The following is a 23,419-nucleotide window of genomic DNA, read 5'->3' as shown; positions in this document are numbered from 1 at the left end:
CCACTTTGGCCAGGATGATCTCAACCTCCTGACCTCGTGATCCACCCGCCTTGGCCTCCCAAAGTGCTGGGATTACAGTGCTGGGATTACTGATGTGAGCACCTTTTAAGCCATGTTAGTAATTAAATAAACAAACAATCCCTTTCTCCTTTTTATTTTTGAAATTCTTGTTTTATCATTGTATGAAGGTTTCTAGATTTGAGGCACCTGAAAATATATAATTTTGGATTGGTGACTCTTGCTTTTATCATTTGGTATTTTTTTTAAGTGTAAGTAGAGTTCTAAGTGTTATTATGCTTGGCTGCGAAATAAAAAGCTTTACCTGTGACATCATTGTCAGAGGAATACACTTGCCCACCCCACGGGACCACATGCTCATGACTATATGTGCTTCTGACAAAAATCTCAACTTCCAAGTTATCATTTGTTCTACTATTAAAATCAGGTAATGTGTTTCTTTCAATATCATGAATGTTCTTTGGATTTGGAACATGACATCTCTGATCTATTTTCATGTATTATGATTACGAGAATAAGTTTCTAGATATGGCCAGCTTAATATAATATAACGAACCCTCTAGAATCAACTAAAGCCTTCACAAGAAGAAAGTCATGCTATGCACTGAAGACAGTCTAAGACATTTTAATTATTAAAAATTTTAAAAAACAATGGACCTGATTCATTTTTTAAAAGATTGTAAGATAGATTTTGTTTTTACTTTTCTTGCTCTAACTTGCACTTTCCTTTTAAAACATGCTTTTAAAATAACCAATCCATTATTTTGAAAGTCATTTCATGATATATTTATAAAATCACAGTTCCCTTAATTTACCTAGGTCACCTTTTGCCTCACCTCTGAGCACTGAAGCGAGTTTTACATAGAGAATTCCTGACACACTGGAGATTTCTCTTAAAGCTCTTCAGAGGAGATTGAGTAGACTTACTTTTCCTACACACTTTATTTACATCTGGCTTAAATCTCCACTGCAGTAATTTGAGAGTACATCTTGGCTCTGCAGCCCCAAAAAAGACAAATGACTATTATGGACCATCATATCTAATATATAAAAGCTATATGCTGAGAAAGAGTGAAAACAATCTCTCAGTTTTTACATAAATAAATCATAAAACTAATCTAACATATAAAAGTCGCTAGGAATAGAACTCAAGAGCTTAATTTTACAGCAAAATTTAATATAAAAAACAAATGCAATAGTCTGTTGATTATGGGAGGATCTGAACTGAGCTGTTTAACTAAAACCTTGATCTTCCCACCGTAGCTCTAAACCATCAATATATTATTATTTCCAAAGTTATTAAGTACTTCTATATTTTAATTGTAACAAGCAGTTAGAAATGGTTACCATGTCATCATAGTAGTTTGATATTGTTTCGTAAAATTCACCCACCTTTCTTAGTATCTGCTAGCAACGTTTTTTTAACAGTGTCAGCAATTCAAAATTACCCTTAGAATCCTTTCTACATTTAAGAAACGAGTACTAGAAAAAGTCAAGAGAGGGAAAGTATTTCCTTTAAATCTCTTTTTCCATTTGAAAAAGCATGCGATAGTTATACACTTAAGTCTTTTGTTGTAACTGTAGGCAAATTACAACTACAAAAAAATTTGGCAATGTTTATATGCTACTCCCTTAGAAGAAATATGCAGAAAGTATAAAAATAGAAGAATTTTAATACATTTTAATTTGGAGGGTAATTTGGGACTACTTTATCTAAAGCAATATTGGGGCACATTATACTCATGTCAATCAATACAAAGGCATATTTTGCTTTCATGATTATCGAAATCCCCACTGCCATAAGCTCTGTAAGGGCAGATGTAATGTCCACCTTGTTGAGTGGGATTCTCTCTTTACATGGTAGGTGACCACAAGGTATGTATTTAATATGTGAATCAAGGAGTCACCTGGGTTTACAAAAATGCAAAACATATTTGATAAGTGTAGAAACATGAGAATGCGCCTCAAAGACCACCGACTACAGGGAGATTGATTGACCAAGGGTCCCAACTGCTGGGCTCTGAAATCCATCCTCATGCTTGTACCAAGGCCATGTTTTCCATGGACTGCCCCCAAGCAATGGCAGGTCACAGCAGGCATTCCAAGGCAGGCTCACCCCTGGCAAACAAGGGACTCCTCTGGAGGATGACTTTAACTCAATGGCTCCCTAAACATTTTGTTAAATCTTTCTTAGACTGCACATTGGTCTGAGACACTTCTGTGCTTCCGTCTAATTTTCCCTCTCTCTCTCCATCCCTGTAGACAGAGTGTCATGGACATCTAACGGTCCTGTATGCCTTAGCCAGCTCACCCCCATTTTCTCTTACATGATTGTTCCCTTGATAAAGTCCTCACATGCTTAATCCTGTCTTCACAGCTGTTGTTTGGAGGACCTGGACTAACACAATAAGTGACTTCAAGACAGCACAATTCTCTGAAATATTAATAACTCTTGATCTATTTCACTATAAATACACTGCATGAAAATATAAGGATGTACTATGTAACATTTTGCCATAAATTCATAAATTTGCCATAAATTTGACCATAAGTTACCAGTTGAATTACCTTTGAATTACAAATGATTAGTCCCTAAAGTTACCTTTGAATTACAAATGATTAGTCCCTAATCAAGATCCATACCTTAGGCATATGCCAAATCAATTGTCACTTACACTTTTAGGAGAGTGAGTTGACTGAGCCCACAAAGCTCAATGCTCAATCTGGACTTTTACTTTTCAGCATATATGATAAGGATATTTGAATAATATGCAACTCGTGAGTAAAAACCTTAACATCTTTAATTCTATAGGAATCTCCCTTATTCAATTAGAAAAAGAGAAATGACTATATATGTACTGAAAGTTATTCTACTGTTTGGTTGATACAATCCTCCTTACAGGATGAAAATCAGCTTCCCAATTGTTTTATAATATATTGAATATATTTCTACTCACAGTGGTATAATATCTTGCATAGAAAACCTATTTAGTATTTCTTCTTGACATCTGTGAATGGAGTATCAGCTTATGATTCCACTCATTAATGGCATCTACTGTACTAATGTAGAGTTTGGGGGATGAGGACTCTTCCAAATCACAGTTGCACGTATTTTTAATTCTGTGAATAATAATAGTTATGTGCAAAGGTAGGCTTAAGTGAGGACAGAACAAGGAACAGAGTCTTCTGTGAGCGTGATGTTCAGCAAAGAGGTTTTCAGACAGACTGCCTCATTACAGAGGTTGGGGTTCCACCCTATGATCCCTACATCTATGGCTCATCCTGGGTCTATTTGGGGCTCTCATTCCTTCCCCAGCCACCTGCATGCTTACCTCCCCCAAAGCTGACAGCCATCTGTAGGGAAGTAGATCGATCCCACAGTTAAAACAGTTGAGGCTTTGTTTTTGTTGCTGCTTGTTTGTTTAGATTTTTACAATTCTCTTTGGCTTCCTATGCTATGCCATAGCTATAAATGGAATAAGACCCTCTAACATTGTTAAAAAAATAATATTCAGAAATATCTTAGTTACATATCCAAAGGTAAATAGGCAGAGCTAAAGAGTTACAGACCCAGAGCTGAACAGTCTCCTAGACACTAATGTTCTTACCTCCACAGTGGCCTGAAATAGCTATAAATATTTTCCAATACTAAAAACGAAATAACTAAGTATATTCTCTTTTAACAAAGGGAGAGCCTAGCCATGTTTTTCTATGTATCTGAAGTTTAGTTTAAAGCTAATCCTCATGTGCACAGATTTAAGAGTGCACGTTGTCTTATCTGTTAATTATACATCAGGGGACAAGACTTGAATCAATTTTAAAGCTACAGAATAAAGTGGAATCATCATTTCATGCTAAATATATTATTGGCTATACACATAGTCTTAGAGCAAATGATACACATGTCAGCCTTAAATAGTTGGATTTATAGAATAACACTGTGGGCCTCCCATGGAATTGTTCAGTCAAGCTTCCAAACATCTAAGAAGTACTTTGCACATATTTTTTGTGTCCACTATAGACAGTGGAAGAACATTGCAATTCATGGTATTTCCCCTGTTTGTTTAGAGAGTAAGAACACATAATCTTGGTGCTCATCATAGTACTTGAAACCCTATAAACATTTATTCACTGAACTATTAACCTTCTGAAGGGCCAATATTTTGATCATTCACCTACGGGTTTAATCAAACATTCTCAAGATTCTGAGATTAGGTACAGGCAACATAAGGAATGATTAATTGAGGTACAAATAACTGTAAAGGTCAAAAAATAAAATTCCATTTACTATCGTGGACAAAATATTTCAGATTAGTGTCAAATACCAGAGTAGGAATAAAAATTACGCTACAAGAACTACCCTCCCCCCATAAGGTGAAATTCCAATACTCTTAATTATTTATGTATAAACAAAAATGAAATATCTATTAAAATTTACTTTTCAATTTAATCCTTGTTGGCAAGTGTAAAATAATGCAAACATATTCTGATGTTAAAATGGCAACAGTGCATTTCTACTCCAGTGCTGTAATTAAAGGTAATTGATGGAAATAAATAAGAATTATAAGGCATTTATATTGCATCTGAGCAAGCGTGGCTGCCAAGGGCAACATTGCAACAAGGCAAATAGAATCCAAGTCATAACCTGAAGCATACTAACTAGAAGAAAAGTAATTGCATTCTTCTTCCATTTTTAAATCTAATCTTAGTTTTATCATTAGAGGAAAGTTTGTATATTTGGCACCTAATTAATACAACTTTGCTATTTTTATTTTTAATTATTTAATATTTTTGAAATGTGAGCATACCGTATTTCATTATCCTTTATTGAGACAGAACTGAGACCAGGGTGACCTTAACATCAAAGGAAGACGCTTGCTCATCACGCAGGATGCCCCTACTCATGCCTGCATAAGCCTCTACCTTGATTACCACTCACTGCATAATCAAAATAGGCAAGGGATTTCCTTTGCCATGATGAAGTTTGTGTGTGTGTGTGTGAGATATGACTTTTCTGATCCATGTTTATGTATCATGGTTAGCATGGTTAGGGGAAAGGTTGTTTCTTTCACTTACCTAAAATCCTGCCCAATACCAGAGATTTGACTGCACTGAATTCTGTGCCTGATGACAGGTGAACTTGTCTCCTTGTATTATCGTCAATCTACAAAATTATTACACGAGATAAAAACATCCAAATGGATGACGTTTAGTTGAGAAGACAGGAAGCAAAGGAGGACAAGAGAAAAAGATAAATTAAGCAGTTGTTAGCATGGCCCCAAACATTTAGAAAAAAACAAAATTTAAAAACGTAGCCACTTAGAAAGGATTTTCTACATTATTTCTACACTACCTTCAGATGCCAGTGCATCTACCCTACCTCCTAGCCCCTTGCATCATTTAATTTTTCTCCACTGGATAAGGAATCCAAAATAGATGAAGCCAACAAAAAGATACAAAAGGTTATTTTTCCCCTTAACACTTTTACTTGGTGTTTTTATTTGAGGTAGGCAGCTAAGAAATTTTCTTCTAGGTAGGGTACCAAAAAATTATTAGTGCTTTTCTTCAAAAACTGGCTCCATGAATAATTCCACCTTCTTTGCTGTGACTCACATCATTAACAAAAATTCTGACGTTACAATCATTATTTTTGGATAGATTTCTTACTGCATTTATCTAAAGTAAACCGGTTTCATTAGCGTAACAATGGTCCTACCAGTAGCACACTATGACATCATTGTCCTTCTGAGCAGAAACAAGTTAGAAAATATTGGCATTTTAAGCATCTGACATTAATAATATAATGAACAACATTTAAGTATCTGACATTAATAATATAATATATAATGAATATAATGAACAACATCTTATTGCTTAAGAAAATCCTGACTACATTTGAGGTCTATTATCTACAGAAGAAGACCACTGAAAGTGTCTCTGCTTATTGTGTTCATTATCAAATTTCTGCTTGAGATCCTTCATGCTGGAGAGCCATTAAAATGATTGCTTCTGCTGAATTTACTACATTACCTCTATAAAGACCACTCCTTCTTCTCTGTTAATCACTACGTGGTGAAGTTGTCCATCAGCCATGTTTTTAAAATCAAAGTTAACAACATCAGGCTCTTGATATCTATTTAGCTTGTACCTGATCTGCAAACTTCCTAGAGTGGGGAAAAATTGTGACTTTTTTAGTAAAAATCATACTTTGAGAACGGCTTACTTAAAAATCAGAGTCATGTTTTGTTGCTATTTATTCATTTCGAGGGAAAAATAGGAACATAGCTTCTTATAATCCCCAAGAGTCAGTTTCCAAGTGAAATTGTAATACTGTATTTTCAAAATCAAGACCAAGTATGTTGCACGTAAGTACTCTCTTTCTTGTAAGTCTTTAATTTAACATCAAGATCTCAGATTAAGCATATGCAAATCTATGCACTAGCTTCTCACTTAAAAAATAATATTAAATATTTCTGAAATGCCAGGCTATTGTTTAATATTGCAATAATATTCTGTTTCTACAATATTTTAAAAATATATCTCATACTCTGGAAATACAACAATTAATGAAATTATGAAAGGCAAATGTAGTTTTACTAAAGATAAGAAATATGTCCAGTGGTCATGGTCATAGACTTTGAAATGAAATAATGGTAAGATTAATGATTTTAAGCCAAATTTACCATCAGAATTAGTACTACTCATTTAATTGCCTGCAGAGATGTCAATTAATTTATTTCACAGGATATCTTTCAATTTGATGAAGAAAATGCCATAATATATAAATCAGCTTCAAGCTCAAAAGGCACAGTATGAATAAATACACTTATCGAACAATCTGATTTTTATTTTGGTGTTCAATACCCTTGGGAAATATTTGAATTGGTTGAAATGATATAGTCGCATGTTTGTATGTTTGCTTTTCTTATCCAGAGAAGTTATTTCCAAACTTTTTACCTTTAATCCAGATATGGGAAAGAGAAAAATAGCAGTAAATGGTTTTCTGTAGGAAACACATTTCCTAATCTACATGCCCTTAACACTGCATGGATACATCATTTTTTTCCCATGATGATTTTTTTAACTAAAAGTACAACTAAAAGGTCATCTTGTGAACATATTCTTATCCATAATGCTGGTTTATTAACACTCCCTTAATGTTTCCTTGCTTTGATTTGCAGGAAATACTTACGTACAACAGGATACCTTATTTCAAAATGAACTACAAAACAAATATAGATATTCATATGGAATAGTCAAGGAGCTTCTAACAATAATACAGTAAGTGTTTTATATAAATAAAATCATACATTAAATATATAAAATTATCAAAATTATAAATAGATAAAGGCATCTTAATCATTTTAAATAATCCTTTTAGATTATACTTACAGGATAGTACTAAAACTGTGAATACAAAAAAACAGGCACACTCCATTTTTCTGTTTGTAGTTTGAGAAACCAGAACACAAGAATGATCCCTATTATTACAGAGCTGGTGTTCTAATTTAATTTTCTCTGTCTCATCTAAAAAGAACTCACCATTTTTGGCAATGATAACAGAAAGGTATTCTTTGTAAAAGGAGCTCACAAAAAGCAGCAAGCTTGGTGTTCGTGTTGTTCGGAAACTAAATTTGATCATTTCTCTGCTCAGCTTCATATCACCATGAAATGAAGCAGCGTGGGAGCTGGAGTTTTTACTTAAAAGATAATTTTCTTGAAAATTGTAGATCACGGATGAGCCAGATCCAAAATATGCAGAAATCTCTGAAACAACATATATATTTTTTTCTTAAAAATTTTAAGTACAAGAATCTTGCTTTAGTTACAATAATTAATGTTTTAGTTTCTTTAAATAATGAGTTGCATAGATAGAAGAACCAACACCAAACAAGAATCAAATAATAAAGTAAATTAATAGAGCTTTCATAATGATCTTTGAAATGGCTTTCTCTTAAAATCACATATAATTAATGCACTATTATAATTTTACAGTTCAAAGTTAAATGCTTTCTGAGTTCAAACACAAACCAGGCTTGTCTTCTATCTCCTTGATCATCTACTTGTTTATTTAAATTTTAACTCCCATCTATTACAGTGCAGATAGTACACACTAATCTTAAATGAAGCATATCTTAAAGGAAGTCTAGGGCATCCTATCTACAAAATAGGAAGGAAGGATGTTTGACTCTCTTCTTTCCCAGGATCGAGAGGCAGAAATTTTCCTTTAGGTCTAAACATTTTCTCATAGTTGTTGTGTACTATAAAAAGAAAGCCAGGTCTAGTATTAACATGAGAGAGGGAAATAGCATCAACAAATGGAACTAACCAACCTCTTTTAAATCATTTTACAAAAGTGTAATATTTTTCTTGTATGAGATTAATATCCCAAATTCTCTTATTTCTTCCCCCCTCTCTCTCTCACACACACACCAAATACATATGTATGAAAATGAAGAGGATGGCAGAAGAAATAACTCATTTTAAATCCCCGAATCTGCTTCTCTTCATTACTAAAAAAGGACTGGTTATTGAATACAAGTTGTAGATGACACTTATTGGATCACACAGTAATGTTTAGACTCCCTTGACATTTTAGGGTTTTTTATTGTTTCAATCTTTTATTATCTATAACCTACATTTTATATTCAATATAATATGTGCATGCAGAGTAACATTTATAGTTGCACTTAGCAAGATGAACTGGAAATTATTTATATCCAAAAAACGAAGACATGTTATTTTAAACAAATGGTCTTAATTATCACTTTAAACATGAAAAGTGTCCTAGAATGGTATCAACAGTGTATGATTATGATCACAAGTTGATTTGTAAATTATAGATTATTCCGGAGAAAAGCAGATGACTTGAAAAGTACATTTGGCAAACTTTTTATTAGCTCATCCTCATGCTTTCTTTGTAAGTCAGGAGTTGTTCTAATTTGGAGCCAAGTTTTGTTAGCCTCCTTTAGGAAAAGGTTCAATAGCCAAGACACACTTTAAAGTAATTGAATTTAAATTGGATGTCAGTCTTCTATGAGGAACTATGAAAGAATAAATGTTTATATATTCATAGAAGTCTGTCCAGAACACTTAATCCTACAACTGTTCTTTCCTTCTTCCACGACGTATATCAGAGAATGAGAGAAGCTGAAAACTATTCTGCTATTTTATTTCACCAGCAGATATTCAATATATCATACAATAAAATGTATGATTAATGTATAAGTGTGTCTATTTTTATAATGCATCAATATTTAATGGTATACTGTTTATATTTCTGGAAAAAATATGCCTAAAAAACTCAAACAAATAAAAATAAAAATAAATGCATCTGAAATATCCTTGCATTGTTGAGTATCTTCAACAAATATAATAGCAACAGTGCCAGGCATGGGGGCTCATGTCTGTAATCCCAGCACTTTGGGAGGCTCAGGCGGGCGGATCACTTGAGGTCAGGAATTTGAAACCAGCCTGGGCAACATGGTGAAACCCTCTCTCTACTAAAAATACAAAAATTAGCCAGGCATAGTTGTGGGCTCCTGTAATCCCAGCTACTCGGGAGGCTGAGGCAGAAGAATCGCTGGAACCTGGGAGGTGGAGGTTGCGGTGAGCTGAACTGGTGCCATTGCACTCCAGGCTGGGTGACAGAGTGACAGAGTGAGACTCTGTCTCAAAAAAAACAAAACAAAAGTAATGCTTTAAATGATTTTAAAATAAAGAACAACACCATGGGGCAGGGTGTTGACAACCATATTATTTAAGAGAATCAATGTTAGGTATAAAAAAGCAGACTGAGCAACTAACACTTTAAAATACATAAAAGAGACTATCAATGGATTTATCATCAACAAAGACTAGTTTGAGTCAAACATTTAAGTAATGAAATATGATGGGCTCCATTTTGAATATATGATGCTGTCTTATCACGAGGATCTTGTATCTATTCTTTACATTCAATAGATTCTTTGCCGAAGAAACTCAAATTGATTTTTTGTGTGTTTCAAATAGCTGGAAAGAAAAGAACTGGCAGACATTTAATTCACATTGAATAATTTTTCCTCTTACAGTCTTCCGTGCCACACTTACCATTTGAGCAGAATGGCCCTGTGTATGCAGAGAAAGTGCAGTCACAAAAGAACCCAATGGGTCTTTCTCTGCATTTCCCTCCATTGCGGCATAACTTCCCATAGCTGCTGCAATGTCCCCTACAACCTGGCTGCACTTCTGGAGTCACCTGGGCTCTTTCTTCCAAATCCAGGGTCATCCCATTCAACTGCAGAGACCGAATGCAGCCCAGAAAGCCTCTTTGTCTGGTGGCCGTTCCACCTAAAAGGGAAATACTGCAAATGCAAACATGTTCCTAGGTGTTTTATTCAGCATTTAAACACCAAACAAAACTGAGGCCTTACAGAGAACAGCAAAAAAAATGGATGAGCAAATATAATTTTGGAAACACAATTCATGGCCAAATATAGACTCCAAGAAAGACACAGCTTTAATTCAATTTATTTTAAAGTTGACTATGTTACATATTTTTTTCTAAAAAATATTTATTGATCTTTAAATTGAGGAATAAAATAAAGGTCATACACTACTCTCATTCAAAATAACAGTGACATGTATCGCTATTTTAATGTAGAAACTACTTTCTGGGAATTTTAATAAGTATATATTGCTGGGTAAGTGTGGTTTGTCCTTCATATTTAAACCTGATCGTAATTCTGGTAGAGTTTTAACTTTGTGAGAATTACGAAGGAATCCTTGATGGTGCATTGATATGGTCCTTTGGTTGTTATCCATTCATTGAAAAAATGGTAACTGAATGTCAGATTATTTGTTTTTGTCTGACATATTTCCCAGTGATTGTTTTTCTAAAGGTTAGTCTAGTGTTCAGTGTTTTATGCTTGGAAAGATTCTTAACAAAATTGCAAAAGGGGATCGATACAGAAACAAGTGATATAACATTCATTGAATATATAACCATACGTACTTATCAAGTCACCCTTGAAGAGGTCTACAGTGTTTGGTTGGAATCAGACCCTATTATTCTAAGGTAGAGATTCTCAAACTTTAAGAAATATGAGTAACACATAATCACATGGAGAGCTTCTAATAAATTAACTCAATAGCTTGCTCCAAGAAATACTGGTTCTGTGGTCCAAAAGTAGGGTTGTGAATCTCAAGAGTTAACAAGGCTTGCAGGAGATTCTAATTCAGATGATCACTAGACCATCATTTTATTAGCACTGTCCTGATAGGAGTGTAAGCCCTGGGTAGACTCATACATAAATTTGTGTCCAGGAACACTCCAAGTTAATACTCAGAACTTGAAGCGGGAAAATAGTACCCTAATCTAAATAACCTGGCAATTCTATTGAGAGGCAATTAGACGGTTGTGAGGCCTCTAAAAAGAAGCTCCATCTTTGGATAAATGATGCTGTCTCATCACCAAGACCTTGTATGTACTCTTTACATATAAATTCTCATTTCCTAAAACATGTTCACTTTGTTTCTTCCAAATCATTTAGGTAGCTCCTTAACCTAGCCTTCATTCAACAAGGGCTACTTCGATTGCTACTGTATATCCAGCACAAAGAACAGTGGTAGACAAATAATTTGTGTTGTAACTATTAAATCCATTCCTTCATTCATTTGTTAAACCACATTATACATCGAAGTGGGAGATGTGGGCATAGTGCTTCAAGGGTAAGGAGGGGGCCCCTTTTGCCCCACAGAGATGCTTGGGTCTCTGAGACTGAGAACGAGGCCTGAATTTAGTGAACATTCTAATAAACTAATTATATATTTGCAAATAATGAAAGACTATGGAAAGGAACCTCAAAGAATTCCTGAGAATTCTGGACTTACGGACACTAACACTATTCAGAATTCAGATTCATAGCTATAACTATATCCAAATTGCTGTATTTAAAAGTTTATTCAAAATGTTTCCATTTACATAATTTGTTTCTCCTCCATGAAGGATGCCAAGGTCTTAAGGGTGCTGGCTGTTCTATTTATAAATCTATTTATAAATCTAGAAAGTGTAAACATATTGCCATTATTATAAGTGAGCATGGTAGGAATGGTGTTAATTTCATCACAGTTTCAGAATGCCTGGAAATCTTCTTGTTTAATTCCTCCTACATTTACATTTACTTCTGCCATTTTTTTTAGGTTTTTAATATGGGTGCCCAGTTGAGTTGTTTATTCCTTTTTGTTGTTCTGTTTTAAAAATTAATAGACACACACTAATTGTTCATATTTATGGGGTATGTAGTGATGTTGTGATATACATAATACGTAGTGATCAGATCAGAGTAGTTAGCATCTCCATCATCTCAAACATTTATCATTTTTTAGTGTTGGGAACATTCAATATCTTCCTATTTGAAACTACATATTACTGTAAATTATAGTCATCCTACAGCGGCATACAACACTAGAACTTTCTCCTCCTATCTAGCGGTGATAGTATATCCTTTAACAAAACTCTGTGCCCCTTCCCTGTACCCTTCCCATCTTCTAGTATCCTCTGTTCTACTTTTGACTTCTATGAGATCACCTTTTCCTTAGATTCCTTATATGAGTAAGATCATGCTGTGTTTAACTTTTTGTTCCCGGTTTTTTTCACTTAACATAATGCCCTTCAGTTCCATGCATGTTGCTCTGAGTGACAGGATTTCATTCTATTTATGCCTGAACTGCATTCCATTACATATATACACCACTTTTTTATCCATTCATTTGTTATTGGACACCTGGGTTGATTCCACATCTTGGCTATTGTCAATAGTGTTACAATAAACTTAGGGGTGCAGCTGTCTTTTCAATAAACTGATTTTCTTTTCTTTCAATAAATGCCCATTAGTGAGATTGCTGGATCACATGGTGGTTCTATATGTAGTTTTTTGAGGACTCCGCCATTCTTGAAGTCTCTCTTCTGCCTTATGCTCAGGATTTTTCTTTTTCTTCCATATCAGAGCTGCTACTCCTTTATCTTCACACCTTTCTATTCTTCCACTCTGTTGACTCAACTCAGTGAGCTCCTAGGGTCCAAAGTCTTTGGCCAAGATTCTTTTGGCATCCTTGTTGGATATTTCTTCCCTAGGTAAGGTCCAGCTCACATCTGGTTTTCGCATGGCACAGGAACTTTTTGCAGGGGGCCACATTCTGTGAACTCTGAATTAAAGGTATATTCCTGGTATATTTAATTTACTTTGTATTATCCCACATTAAATCATAGTATACAGTCAATGGTATACAGTAACATTAAATCACATCGTTATGCATGTGCTGCTCTGAAACACGCACAGTCTCCCTAATTCAGGGGCTTATATTATTCTGCCAGTAACAACACAACTAAATAACTTGGGGTCCAATGACTGACTAAAGTCCATTTCCAGCTGTTCTAACTGAATTTTTCGTGTTTAGTTTGTTTTGGATGATGGGAAACTAGGGGCATAGAGAATTTCAAAGATCGGTCCACAGGTCCATCTGAGGAAATATTAGAATAAACACATTTAGTTAGAGGCAGAGGTAGGATTCAGACCCACACATAGCCTTTCATTCCAAGGAAGTTTCTTTGCACTTCACTCCCCTCTCTGGCAAAAGAAGAGGACTTTTCCATTTTCTTGTATGCCTCAGATCATTTTTGGATTGAACGGCACTTCAGCTCTCCAAGCTTTATTTAGCAGCTCTTTCTGGGCACTGAAGGTATAAAACTATATGAAATCAATCTTGCTGACAAAAAGCGCTAGTAACAAATTTAGATGGGGAAACACAAGATTACCACAACATAATAAAAATAAATACGCAGTAAAGAAGAAAGTCAGAGTGTGGGGTGAGTAGCAGAAGAAGATAAATGTAAACACATGTGAAATATATGCTTAGATAATATTTGTAAGAGTGAGAAGAAAATCAGTATGCAACTTTATAAACAGGACATCTTAATTCTGTACTTTTTAAGTTATTTACCTAACCATATAGTTTTAAGCTACATTTTAAATGACCAGAAAACAACATCTAATTAGACACAAACTGTTGTGTCACACATGTATTTAGAATTTTTCCTTTACTGTTAGGTTTCAAGTTAATAACTTTGTTTTCAGATGTAACTATTCTGAAAAACCTGGCTAATGTAAATAGGATTGGGCTTGAAAGCTTAATTAAAGATTCCAGTGCCTTTTCAGGGTTAGAGTGTGTCCAATTAAAATGAGTTGCAGTTTGGTTAATTGATTCTGGATGTTTCCACTGAGCTATTACGTTTGGAACTGTCTTCCAATTAATTTTCTATCAATTTACCTGCCATGCTATATCAGATATAATGAATTTCAGGACTTCACAACACTGAGTATCTTGTGAAACAAATGCCCAACCTCTCCATGTTTATTGAGTTTAACCAAACCTGTCCACTTATGTAATGGTATTGAGGTCTTGCATCTAAATAATTTGTCTGGGTGCTGAGTAGAGACCCAGCACCAAACCCTTTCCTCTATTATTCTCAGGAAATTACGATAAGTGACAGATGTTACTGTCATGGAGTAGAAGCTGGTTCTTTCCTATGCCAATTTTCCACTACTTTTGTGGCAGAAAGACCTTTGAGATGACACTTTAAATTTTAATGGCAAATTATTCATGTGCTGTGCTTGAATATTATTGAGAATTAATTGGGAACAACAGCATAACTCACGCAGGGGCCTTACAGAAATAAAGAAATCAAGATCCTCAACCTTCTCTTTAAAATTCAAAGTTGTAGAAATTTGTCTGGCAGAGTACAAGGACACTTCCTGACCTTGACACTATGGCAAAGAAAAACTGGCAAAGCCCAACCACAAATTAACTTGGGGCAGAAAAGTGACAGGGCATGCAGGCTGGGCCCATGACCAAGTCAGGAGATTGAAGGGAGAAAGTTGTCTTCTATATGTCAAGCATTGGACCGTGAGCCCTGTCCGCATCCTGGTGGAAAACTTTGCCTTGCAGAATTAGGGGTGTTGGTTAATACAGAAGGCAGGGAATCTGGAGGCCCAGCTCTAAGTCTGTCATGCAATGTTCTTCATTAAGCAAAGTCTTGGAATGGAGGGGAGGAAGAGGACTATTCTCCCTCGGATTCAAAGAACTATCGTGGTTCAAAGAGGCAGCTGTTGTTAGCAATAGTGTCATGGGCAGAAAATTCAGTCACTTTTCCCTGAACCACAGTCATTGGTGAAAACGTGCCCCAGTCATAGAAGGAGCAGAAAGAATGAGTCTATTTAGACTTCTCACATGCTGAAGCCAGAGCAACTCTCTAGTTTGACCATGCTAAAGCCTATTTTAAAGAAATAAACTGTTGTTCATTGATGAATAATCACATTCTCTCGTCCTCAAATATCCCATCTGAATTCTGACCTCAGTTAATGATCACTAAGATTTACTACTGGACATAGAAAAGTACACTGGGAACTTCTTAGGCTAATCATGAAAAAGATGTCTCAAGGAGGGGAGAAGTGAATAATTAAGATAAATGATTTGATTATATTAAAGAGAAATGCGACCTTTATTGTACTAAATTCAAACCTAAGGCTGCTTGATATTCTCTTCCCATAACTATATTTTAGCGTATCAAAAACCAAAATTAAAAAATAAAAAGCTGGAATATATTATAATTAATAGCTTCTGTCCATTCAAAGACACTATTAACAATATGAAAGCACAATCAACTCACAGAGAGGTTGAAGATCTCATAATAAATTTATATGAAAAGGATTCATCTGAAATATATAAATAATTCTTATGAATTTTTTTTTTTAAAGAAGACAATCTTGTAGAAAGTGGGCAACAGATCTGAACAGCCACTTTATAAAGGAAGCTATCCAATGGTGAAGAGAGATACGGCACTATTTCCTGTGCTTAGCCTATGCATACGCTGTGACCTAGAAATTTCACTCCCAGGTGAAATCACAGAAATACACACATATGTTTACACAAATACACACACACACACACACAGCTGAGACTGATTACTGCGGTCTCAGAGCTTCAATATGTTTAGAGTTCAACATTAACCTTTACATGTGGTTTTTAGCAATTGTTCATTCTAAGCAGTCAATAAATATTTATAGATTCGATGCAATTCAAATGCAAAGCAAATTAGTTCTGACTATGTCAGGGGTCCTTACTTCTCCTCCAGGTGAGAGTCACAAAGTACTGAGATAAAGTTCGCCCCGTCTAAAAACCTGTCAGTAAAAGAATTGAGACTGGAAACAAAAATTGCAGAGCTGGTTGCATGAAAATCAATTCAAGGCTAATTTAAGAAGCTTCTACGAAAATGCTGAGTTTACAAACCAAAATAGAAAATGACCACTGTCACATTTCAGCTTTAAAAATGATTGATTCTTTTCTCTCCATCATTTCTGTGGTTGGAGAACGTTTGTGAGTTTACAATAACAGTGGTGACCGGATGCTAAGTCCTCAGTGTTAGCAAGTCAAGGGCACGTGTTCAATACGCTGATTTTTTAAAAGACAATAAGAAGCAGTTCTGAATAAGACTATTTAAGATAGGCATAAATCACACACACACACACACAAAGGACAAAGTGAAAGAACATGAAAAGGATAGTAAAGACCCAATGTCACAACTAAGAACAAAAATGGAGAAAGACGGGCTACAAACAGAAGGCGAATCCATTTTATTATACAAAAGCAATGTGATGTGCTGGTTGGAATCATCTGGAGGAGAGGAGGCGATGTTCATTGCTTTGGTGCTCATTATGTCTAATCTGTCGTGTTACACTGATGTTAATTCTTATCACTTAGTCATACAAGGGTTTTGTGCATTATTTCATTCTTCCTTTACTCTGCATGACATCCTACAGTTTAGATTAGTTGAAGCTAATTTTTCTAATATTTGAAACATCAGGGATTGCTCAAAAGCCTTCTGGTTTGTATTGCTCGGGTGTAGGCTAACGCTAGCTGCATCTCTGAAACTCCATTTATCATTTCCTTATTTCTATTTCAATTGTCATATATAACTGCTGCCCAACTGCATCACATTTTTCCAAAATGCTTTCTATTTATTTTTACTGATTTTTCTCAGAAATTAAAGCATTAATCTTTCCTCAGAGTTTCCCTCTGAGATGTGAACATACTTTACGACTGGCCTTTAGAAGAGAGGGTGAAGAAGCAATAGAGAAAATACATTGGATTCCTTCATGTGGTCTCATTGCAACAGCCACTTCTGAGAGATTAGCAACAATGCTAATCTGCAGGTGAGACATGGTGGCTCACACCTGTAATCCCAGCATTTTGCAAGGCCAAGGCGGGTGGATCTCTTGAACCCAGGAGTTCAAGACCAGCCAGGGCAACATAGGGAGACTGTGTCTCTACAAAAAATAACCTGGTATGGTGGCATGTGTCTGTGGTCTCATCTACTCTGGAGACTGAGGCAGGAGAATCACCTGAGCCTGGGAGGCGTAGGTTGCAGTGAGCCAAGATCGCACCACTGTACTCCAGTCTGGGTGACAGAGAGAGGGACCCATCTCAAATTTTTTAAAAATATTAATCTCAAAAAATTTAATGCTAATAAATATTATCAACATAGACCCAGTTAGTAAGATGGAGAATATAATTTAAATCAAACGTATCATATATCCAAGTAGCTACACATTTTATTTGCGGGTAAAGTGTTAAACACAGTATCTCAAATTAATATATTTCCATGTTATTGAAATTTCTGAGATTTCATATTTATATTTTAAAATAACTTTGTTATTTGAAATATTCCACAGTAGGGTTCTATAAATTTGTTAACCAACAGGAAAGTGCATTTTTAACAAAACTACTTAATGCTGGAACAATAACATCATCTATTTTAGAATGAATAACACTAACAGTCTTTCAGTCTTGTCCTATATTATAAAAATTGTGTTTCCATGTAATTTATTCATTTTTAAAATAAATTTTTTGTGTGTATTTGAGGTTTACAACATGATGTTACAGGAAACACAGAGGTAGTAAAAAGGTTACTGTAGTAAAAGCAAATGAACAAATCTATAATCTGACATAGTTACTTTTTTGTGACAAATCTACTATATTTAACAAAAATCTCAAATACCAAATACCACACAATTTTATTAACTATAGTCCTCATGTTGTACGTTTAATCTCTAAACTTGTTTAAACATTATTATTACCATCAGTCTCCGTATTTAAAACATTTTTATTAGAAGAATAAAGTCATGCTGAAAACTGTACTTACTTTTCAGATTCACATTTACCTCATTCGTTTGCCCCATATCCAGATACAAACGATAGTCGTTACGCACACTGAAAATGCTGATTAGCCATAATTATCTTTAAGATGGACGGATGAACCACAAATTAAATTCTTGAACTTGCAAGTAAGGGAAATTAAATTACCCTTTAAAACTGTAACCAGAAAATCAATTATATTGGATTGAAGTAGAGATTACCAGTCACCCATGGAGTCACCAACTCTGAGAACAGAACAAGACTTAACCCTAACATATTTCAGGGGATTAACATGTGAGGAAATGCAAGAAGGGTCCTTCTACATATGACATGTGCTGGAACAAAATCTATAAGCAAAGAAGCCCAATTTACTGGTAAGAGTACGATTATGGAGCAGGTGTGTGTCATTAAAGGAGAGGAAGAAGGTGAAATATTTTCTCTGGCCTGTGAAGAAGGGCGAGAGACTCTTTGCAGCCTGGCAAGCTTATGGCTTATGGTATACAATTTGGATTGTGGAGCCAGGAAACAGCTTTAATCACTGCTATAAATTAAGATGAAGGGAGAAAACAAGAAAAGCTAACTCCAGGTGAAATTTAAAGCTAGGCTGGTGTGGTGCCTCACACCACTTTGTAATCCCAGCACTTTGGGAGGCTGAGGTGGGTGGAGCACTTGAGCCCAGGAGTTTGAGACCAGCCTAGGCAACATATCAAAACCCTGTTTCTACAAAAAATACAAAAATTAGCCAAGTGTGGTGGCATGTACCTGTGGTGTCAGATACTCAGGAGGCTGCGGTGGGAGGATCCCTTGAGCCCAGGAGATCAAGGATGCAGTGAGCAGTAAGCACACCTCCGCACTCCAGTTTGAGTGACACAGTGAGACTCTGTCTCAAAAATAAATAAACAAAAACAAAAACTGGGAAATAATGTGAGAAAACCAAAGACCTACAAAGAAGCATTTCATCCCCAAGCGTATTATCATAGATACATAGTAAAACACTAACATCAATGACCAATTCATTAGCAAGTTGCGTGTATCTAAATTTCAACATCTCTGCCTTAGCCTGCAGCACCATTATCTCTCACAGGGACCACTGTGATAGCCTGCCTGCCCTCCATTGCCTCCATCCGTATCCCTCTGGGGAGTAAGAGAGAGCGTGGAAAATGTAAATTAAATTAGGTCACTCTTCTGACTCCTTAGAGTAAAATCCATAGTCCTCGCCATGGCCCTACAAGGTCCGATATATACCTCAGTCTTGTTTCCCATCATACTTTCCCTAACTCTGATTCTTTCCAGCCGTATTGTTTTTTTCCTTATTCTTTGAATCCCTAAAGCTTATTCCCACCACTTTGAGCCATGGCCTGGAATTCTCCTCCTTCAGATGTTCACAAAGTCCGCTCTTCTGTTTCATCTGACCTCTGCTCAAATTAGGAGGACTCTGCTAACGTCTCCAGGGAAGACTGCACTGACCACCTACTTGAAATAGAAGTCCCCTGCACAAATCACTGCCTGATTCCATGGTATCCTTTTTACTTTATGGTATTTATCAGTGTCAGAAAATGTATATGTGTATGTGCACACACATGCATGCATACATGTATGGATACATACATATGGTGATGTATAACTATATATAAATATATAAACTATATATTTTTTATATATGTATAAACTACATACAAAAACTACAGTTATAGTTTATATATAGTTATATAATATATATGTAATTATATATAGTTACATATAAACTATATAGTTTAACTAGCTTAACTATAAATTAGTTTAACTAGTTTAACTAGTTTATATTGTTTATATATAATGTAATATACACTATATTATATATTATATAATAGTTTATATATTGTAGTTTATATATAATATATAATAGTTTATATATAAACTATATAACCACATATAGTTTTATAGTTTATATGTAGTTATATAGTTATAGTTTATATGTAGTTACATAGTTATATAGTCATATATAACTAAACGTATAGTTATATAGTTATATATAACTACATATAAACTATAAAACTATATGTAGTTATATAAAATTTTTTTATATATACAAATAGTTCTTTTTTATTGACTGTGTCTTGTCTCTTCCATTGAAATATATTCTCCACCGAAATATGTAACTATGTAACTATAAACTATAAAAACTATATATAGTTACATATATATTTTTTCTATATATTATGTATATTTTTTCTATGTATATAGTGAGAGATTTTTTTCTAGATAGATAGATTTTTTTAATTGCCTGTCTCTTCTCTTCCACTGAAATATAATCTCAGGATAACACAGAACTCTTTGGTCCTAGTAGGTACTTTTTAAAATTAGCTCTAATTACTACTGATTTTTTAAATTATTTTTTCAGTCACCATACTCTAATTCAGTATAACCTTTTCAATTATAATGTGTCTTTCATTGAGTCTGCCTACAGGGAAAAAACATACCTCCAGCTACAATTTTTCTTAAATTCTGATTTGTGTGATAGTAATGTTGTAAATTGATAAATGAATAGTTTGTCTTGCAAGCACTGTTTTATCAACTTGATTGAAGCCCTTTCCTAACAGACTAGTTCACTCTGGTAGAGGTGAAGATAAAACCAAACCCCTCATGTGGTGTCTTGGCAGCCAATGATTGTCTCTACCCAAGACTACAAGCATTTTTTTGTTTTTTGTTTGTTTTTTTTCTTTTTTATAAGCCCTTTCCTTAGTATCACCACACTAAATCATGCAACTTATTCACGGTTATCTGTGAGAAGGAAGGAGGAAACTGTATAAACAGATTGTTGTTAACAGTATATGTCACCTTTTTTCACAAATCTTTATTTTGCCTCGTCTTTTTTATTTTCAATGACTTGACTTAAATATAATCAAGAGTTATTTTTTATAAAACTTTGGAATAACACCAATCCTTACATTTCAACACACACAGTGAGGTCAAAGGCCTAACCAATTGCCTCCATGAAGACAAAATCTTTTAGATCCTTATTAAAATTATATTGCACGATCGATGCTTAAAGACTCAAGTCTGTTGTAAAGCCGTTTTCTGACGACATACCAGTGCTTCATTATGACTGTCTGAAATCAAGTTAACGCCAGGATTCCTACACGACACAACATATAGTGCCTCCATCTCATGAAGCTGAAATTCATACCAACAATGAAAGGTCATCCACAGGCAAACTGCAGCATATTTCACTGAAAATTTTGAGGACTATTTCAGCCTCTCAATTTCCAAGAATAGTAAGGCTATTTCCAAGCTACTGACAGATTTTAAATTGCCATACCTTTTGTTGTGGCCATCTCTCATTTTTTGTAATTTAAGAAATAGCTTTGTCAATTTCCTGACTGAGCTTCTAGCATGTTATTAAAAGTTATATATTTCTTCTCATACATTCTTTATTATTTTCATACCCTTAAGTCAGTCAGTCAAGTGGTCACAAGATCATGATTAGATTGTCTATTATAGTGTCTTACTCATAGAAGCTATTCATTAAATATTTGACTAAAGGAAATAATAAAGTATCAAAATAGTAAGTACACAAATATATTGGAAACATGTCTTCCTCAAATATGTTGCAAATATGCTTCATCCTTTCCAGTGAGAGAAGGTTAATAACATCAGACTCTTAAGAAATAAAAGGTATAATGGGGATCTGATCAATTTTCTTCAAAAGTGTAACTCTTGAGAATTCTTTAAAAATAATTTCTTTGTTGTTGTTGTTGAGACAGGGACTCCCTCTGTCACCCAGGATGGAGTTCAGTGGCGTGATCATAGTTCACAACAGCCTCCAATTACTGGGTTCAACCATCCTCCCACCTCAGCTTCTCGAATGCTGGGATTACAGGTGAGTGCCACCATTTTTTAAATTTTTTTACTTTTTGTAGAGATGGATCTTGCTGTGTTTCCCAGATTGGTCTCAAACTCCTGGCCCCAAGCAATCCTCCTACCTTTGTCTCCAAAAGTGCTAGGATTACATCAAGCTTGTCCTTTAAGTACAATTTCTAATAATTTATCATTTATTCTGCTTTATAGTGTTTTATGTCCTCATTTATGTTAAAATATATGAGAAGTGATCAAGTAAGAGATAATGCAGGGTCCATAATTTCTACTAATTAGCAAAGATTCAAAGTAAAACAAACACATCCAGAGGATGCCACTATCAAATCTATAAATGCCACATGAATGGATTTAGGAAATAAAGGAACAACATTCTGACATAAATATTAAGTAGGTGACCAGAAAATATCAGGAAAAAAAAGGGCAAAATGAGGGAAAATAGCAGAGGAACTGGTGAAACTGTCAAACATGAATTCTATACACACTGGGTATCTGGTTTTTTTTTTGTTGTTTTGTTTTGTTTTGTTTTGTTGCTATTGGCCTGTTTTCAATGTGATGACTGGTGGGGGTGGAGGGGCGGCAGGGAGAGTGTCCATTGTTTGGCATCAGCTGGATGATTTCCTCATCAAATAAGGTTTCCTCAACAATTCTGAGAACAGAATAAACATTCCTGGTATCATAATAAAACACTAATATAAAAAATATCTAAGCTGAAACCCATCATGTAACCTGTAATATTAAGAATGCAGGTAAGGCTGGGCGCGTGGTGGCTGACACCTGTCATCCTAGTACTTTGGGAGGCCAAGGTGGGTGAATCACGTGAGGTCAGGAGTTCAAGACTAGCCTGGCCAACCTGGCAAAACCCCATTTCTACTAAAAATACAAAAAAATTAACTGAACGTGGTGGCAGGTGCCTGTAATCCCAGCTACTCGGGAGGCTGAGGTAGGAGAATCGCTAGAACCCTGGGGGTGGAGGTTGCAGTGAGCCAAGATCGCACCACTGCACTCCAACCTGGGGCAGAGAGCGAGACTCTGTCTCAAAAAAAAAAAAAAAAAAAAAAAAAAGCAGGTATGCAAATAGGGATTAAACACAAATCTGAATCTCATTTATGAGATGAGTTTTTGTAGGCAAGTCAACCCTGGAAGCTCAGCTATCTCATCTGTAAAATATGGAAGATACCCATTTCATGGGCTGGTTGTGAGGAAGAAATGAAGCACTTGGCCCAGTTTGGACACAGTTTCTGAATCAATGGTGATTTCCTACTGTTGCGTGTTGTTATTACCCTCGTTTTCATAGTTGGTATTATTTTTATCTTGG

The 23,419-nt window shown here is 35.1% G+C and overlaps 1 protein-coding gene across 4 annotated transcripts in view; it reads right to left on the bottom strand.

Annotated features, from left to right (window-relative positions):
• The window catches only part of CNTNAP4 (contactin associated protein family member 4), a 990,511-nt gene that overhangs the window by 20,289 nt on the left and 946,803 nt on the right, over positions 1-23,419 (bottom strand). For all 4 annotated transcript variants that reach the window (XM_050772661.1, XM_050772659.1, XM_050772660.1 and 1 more), the window contains 4 exons: positions 10,108-10,347; positions 7,561-7,785; positions 6,049-6,182; positions 5,095-5,182 (listed from right to left, as the gene is read on the bottom strand). In XM_050772661.1, coding sequence (XP_050628618.1) covers positions 5,095-5,182; positions 6,049-6,182; positions 7,561-7,785; positions 10,108-10,347 — 687 coding nt within the window. The remainder of the gene's footprint in view (positions 1-5,094; positions 5,183-6,048; positions 6,183-7,560; positions 7,786-10,107; positions 10,348-23,419) is intronic.

The sequence above is a fragment of the Macaca thibetana genome, chromosome 20, assembly GCF_024542745.1.
Source record: "Macaca thibetana thibetana isolate TM-01 chromosome 20, ASM2454274v1, whole genome shotgun sequence".
Taxonomy (NCBI): domain Eukaryota; kingdom Metazoa; phylum Chordata; class Mammalia; order Primates; family Cercopithecidae; genus Macaca; species Macaca thibetana.
Note: the sequence above shows the minus strand (reverse complement) of the source record. Positions and strands in the feature narration are given on the sequence as shown.